Genomic DNA, 3,533 nt, shown 5'->3' on the forward strand with positions numbered 1-3,533 from the left:
TGGACTTCAGCCATCAGATGGAGCAGTCGTCAATGAAAGCAGACCTTTTGCGTGGTATAAAGCCGCAAACGCTCAGGTCGTGCTTTCATTTGGACTTCAATCGTCAGGTGGAGCAGTCGGCAATGCTTTTATATAGACTTCAGCCGTCAGGTGGAGCAGTCGTCAATAAAAGCAGAACTTTTGTGCGGTATAAAGCCTCAAACGCTTAGGTCGTGCTTTCATTTGGACTTCAATCGTCGGGAGCAGCAGACCTTTTGCGTGGTACCAAACCTCAAACGCTCAGGTCGTACTCTCATTTGGACTTCAGTCGTCAGGTGGAGTAGTGGTCAATGAAAGCAGACCTTTTGCGTGGCATAAAGCCTCAAACGCTTAGGTCGTGCTTTCATTTGGACTTCAATCGTCAGATGGAGCAGTCGGCAATGCTTTTATATGGACTTCAGCCGTCAGGTGGAGCAGTTGGCAATGAAAGCAGACCTTTTGTGTGGTACAAAACCTCAAAGGCTCAGGTCCTGATTTCATGTGGACTTCTATCGTCGAGAGCAGCAGTCACTAGTAATGAAACCAGATGTTTAGGGTTGAACAAAACCTCAAACTAATCTGTACTTTGGGTGTATCGTTTCAAATTCTAGTAGTAAAAAATGGGAAAGCTTGCACAATCAACACAATCGATCAACTAATTGATATTCGGAAGTATAAAGAAAGCGTGTCAGTTTTATTCGTATTCACGACATCCAGTTATGTCTCTGGCATTACACACCTGTACTTTTTTGCCTTGGTAAAGGTACGTACTTGTCCAAGCTGCATACACCATTAGCCAGTGCTACTGGTCTTGTTTTTTTCACATAACGAACTCGTTTGCATCATCATCAAATAATTGAGCGTGGGTGTGTTCTAACATGGCCGTAGATCCACAATTGCGCCGGCTCATGCTGCGTCGTACAGCTTTAATATCCGCGCTAGATCGAGCAGGACAGTTTTTGGCTGCATATCAGGAAGACCGGGATAGGCTCGAGGTGGCGTTACGTATTGAAAATCTTGACACCATTTGGCGGGAGCTGGATGACATTCAGTCTGACTTGGAGTGCACCGAAGAGACGAACGAGGGTATGTCGTTGAATCAAGAAATTCGTTCCAAATATGAAAGTGACTATTTTAAAATAAAGGCCGGCATGCTCTCAAAGTTGCCTCCTACTATTCCTTCTACCAGTATTTCTCATCCCTCTTCCCCTACGGTTTCCTCCAGTCTCAAGGGTCTAAAACTTCCAACAATTTCTTTACCGGAGGTCGATGGTGACTTTAAAGAATGGTTAACATTCCATGACACGTACCTAGCGCTAATCCATTCTAATCAGGACGTACCAGCAATCCAAAAATTCCACTATCTTAAATCCGCTTTTACCGGTGAGGCCGCACAGATGATTGAATCATTTACAATTAGTGCTGCAAATTATCCTTTGGCTTGGCAAGCGTTAATATCCAGATATGCGAATGAGTACCTCCTGAAAAAAAGACATATGCAGGCATTGCTGGAAATTCAGCGTGTGAAGAAGGAGACAACAGCCGCTCTTCACGGGATCGTCGACAATTTCGAGCGACATACTAAAATTTTACGACAGCTCGGAGAACCAGTGGACGCATGGAGCACGATGTTGGAGCATTTGCTGTGTGTCCGTCTTCCTGATGATTCTCCCAAGGCGTGGGAGGATCATGCGTCTACAATCGAAAATCCATCATATCAGGCCCTGATTGAATTCCTGCATCGTCGAATCCGTGTTTTGGAATCCATTTGCGTCAACCACGCTCAACCGTTACAGCAGTACGCTACATCCTCACATGTGTCGGCTCATAAATTATCCAATGTAAAATCATCAAACAAATGTTATGCTTGTGAGCAGCGTCATCCGTTAGTAAAATGTGCTAAATTTGAAAAAATGAATTCAGCGGAGAGACTGCGCTTAGTCACTGAAAAAAGATTGTGTTTGAACTGTTTTAGAAACGATCATTTTTCAAGGAACTGTCAGTCGAAATACACCTGTCGATTTTGCACGAAACGTCATCATTCGCAACTGCATTCAGGTTTCGGAGAAAATCCTGACCCGTCTAATCGCAACTCATCCAGCTTAGGTAAGCTATCTTGTATGACGACTAATGTTAATTTGGCAACGTCGTCGAAATCTTCGTCATCACCAATCCTTTCTGCGGCCATATCCCTCCAAGCGGCTGATATCAATTGTAGTTTACCCGTACAAAAGATCCAGAAGAATGTTTTTATGCTGACGACGGTCGTTTCAGTCGTTGATCGCTATGGTCCAAATCATTTGGCGCGTGCTCTTCTAGATTGTGCATCCCAACCAAATTTAGTTTCCGAGCGAATGGCTCAGCTGCTGCGGTTAAAACGTACAAAGGCAAATGTTTTGATCCAAGGAATCGGAGGACAGCCACAAAACGAAAAAGAATTGGTGAACATCAAGGTCCATTCACGAGAGGAAGAGTTTTCGCTAGATGTAGAATTTTTGATTCTTCCGAAGGTTACTCCTGAGATTCCTGCACGAAATGTCTCCATTGATCACTGGAAGCTTCCTCCGAATATTTTCCTCGCTGATCCACAATTCCATAGCTGTGCACCGATCGACATGATTCTCGGAATTGAGCATTTCTTCTCGTTCTTCAAAACGGCAAAAAGAATCAACCTACACGAATCTCGTTCTATGCTGATTGATAGCGTCTTTGGATGGCTAGTATCCGGTTCGAACAGTATCATTACTCCAGCAGAACAAAATCATTTGTGACATATTGTGACAGTTTCTTTACTCTCCCTGGAACAAAGCATCGAACGATTTTGGCAAGTGGAAGAGCTGCAAACCCAATCAAATTATTCTGAAAACGAGAAATTATGTGAAGAGATGTACGTGAATACCACAACAAGAACTACCGAAGGTCGATATTTGGTTCGCCTACCTCGCCGGACGAACTTCAATGAGATGGTATGAAGTTCCAAACCAGTAGCTATTAATCGATACCAACTCTTGGAAAAAAGACTATCTCGTAATCCGGAACTGAAGGAGGATTATCACAGATTCATGTCGGAATATCTCTCCCTCGGACACATGCAGTGTATTCGAGAGGATGACAGATTAACTTCTAATTCTTATCTTCCGCATCATCCAGTTGGGAAGGAAGCCAGTACGACTACAAAAACTCGTGTCGTTTTTGATGCATCGGTAAAAACCTCAACAGGCTTCTCACTCAATGAAGCACTGTTAGTAGGTCCTGTAGTGCAAGATGACCTCCTATCAATAATCCCTCGGTTTCGCACATTCCCTGTAGCGCTAGTGGGAGACATAGCAAAAATGTACCGTCAAATACTCCTGCATCCAGACGACACCTGTTACCAAAGGATTTTATGGCGCTTCCGTCCAACAGATTCCATCGAAAGCTACGAGTTTAAAACTGTAACGTACGGTTTGAGCCCCTCATCATTTCTGGCGACCCGCACATTGCAACAGCTCGCCACTGATGAAGGTGACAGGTTC

General features: G+C 44.1%; 1 protein-coding gene across 1 annotated transcript; it reads left to right on the top strand.

Annotated features, from left to right (window-relative positions):
* Nucleotides 1–896: 896 nt before the first annotated feature.
* Nucleotides 897–2,789, top strand: LOC131429026 (uncharacterized). Its single transcript, XM_058593080.1, has 2 exons — nucleotides 897–1,903; nucleotides 2,012–2,789. Exons 1-2 carry the CDS (start codon nucleotides 897–899, stop codon nucleotides 2,787–2,789), a joined length of 1,785 nt encoding a protein of 594 aa, XP_058449063.1.
* Nucleotides 2,790–3,533: the final 744 nt, after the last annotated feature.

Source organism: Malaya genurostris, chromosome 2 (assembly GCF_030247185.1).
Source record: "Malaya genurostris strain Urasoe2022 chromosome 2, Malgen_1.1, whole genome shotgun sequence".
Classification (NCBI taxonomy): Eukaryota; Metazoa; Arthropoda; class Insecta; order Diptera; family Culicidae; genus Malaya; species Malaya genurostris.

What these genes read in the sequence shown, in the direction of transcription:
- LOC131429026 (XM_058593080.1), top strand. Translation starts at nt 897, where the DNA reads ATGGCCGTAGATCCACAATTGCGCCGGCTCATGCTGCGTCGTACAGCT. An exon ending in GCTTGTGAGCAGCGTCATCC is followed by an intron (nt 1,904 to 2,011) that starts GTTAGTAAAATG and finishes TCATTTTTCAAG; the next exon opens with GAACTGTCAGTCGAAATACA.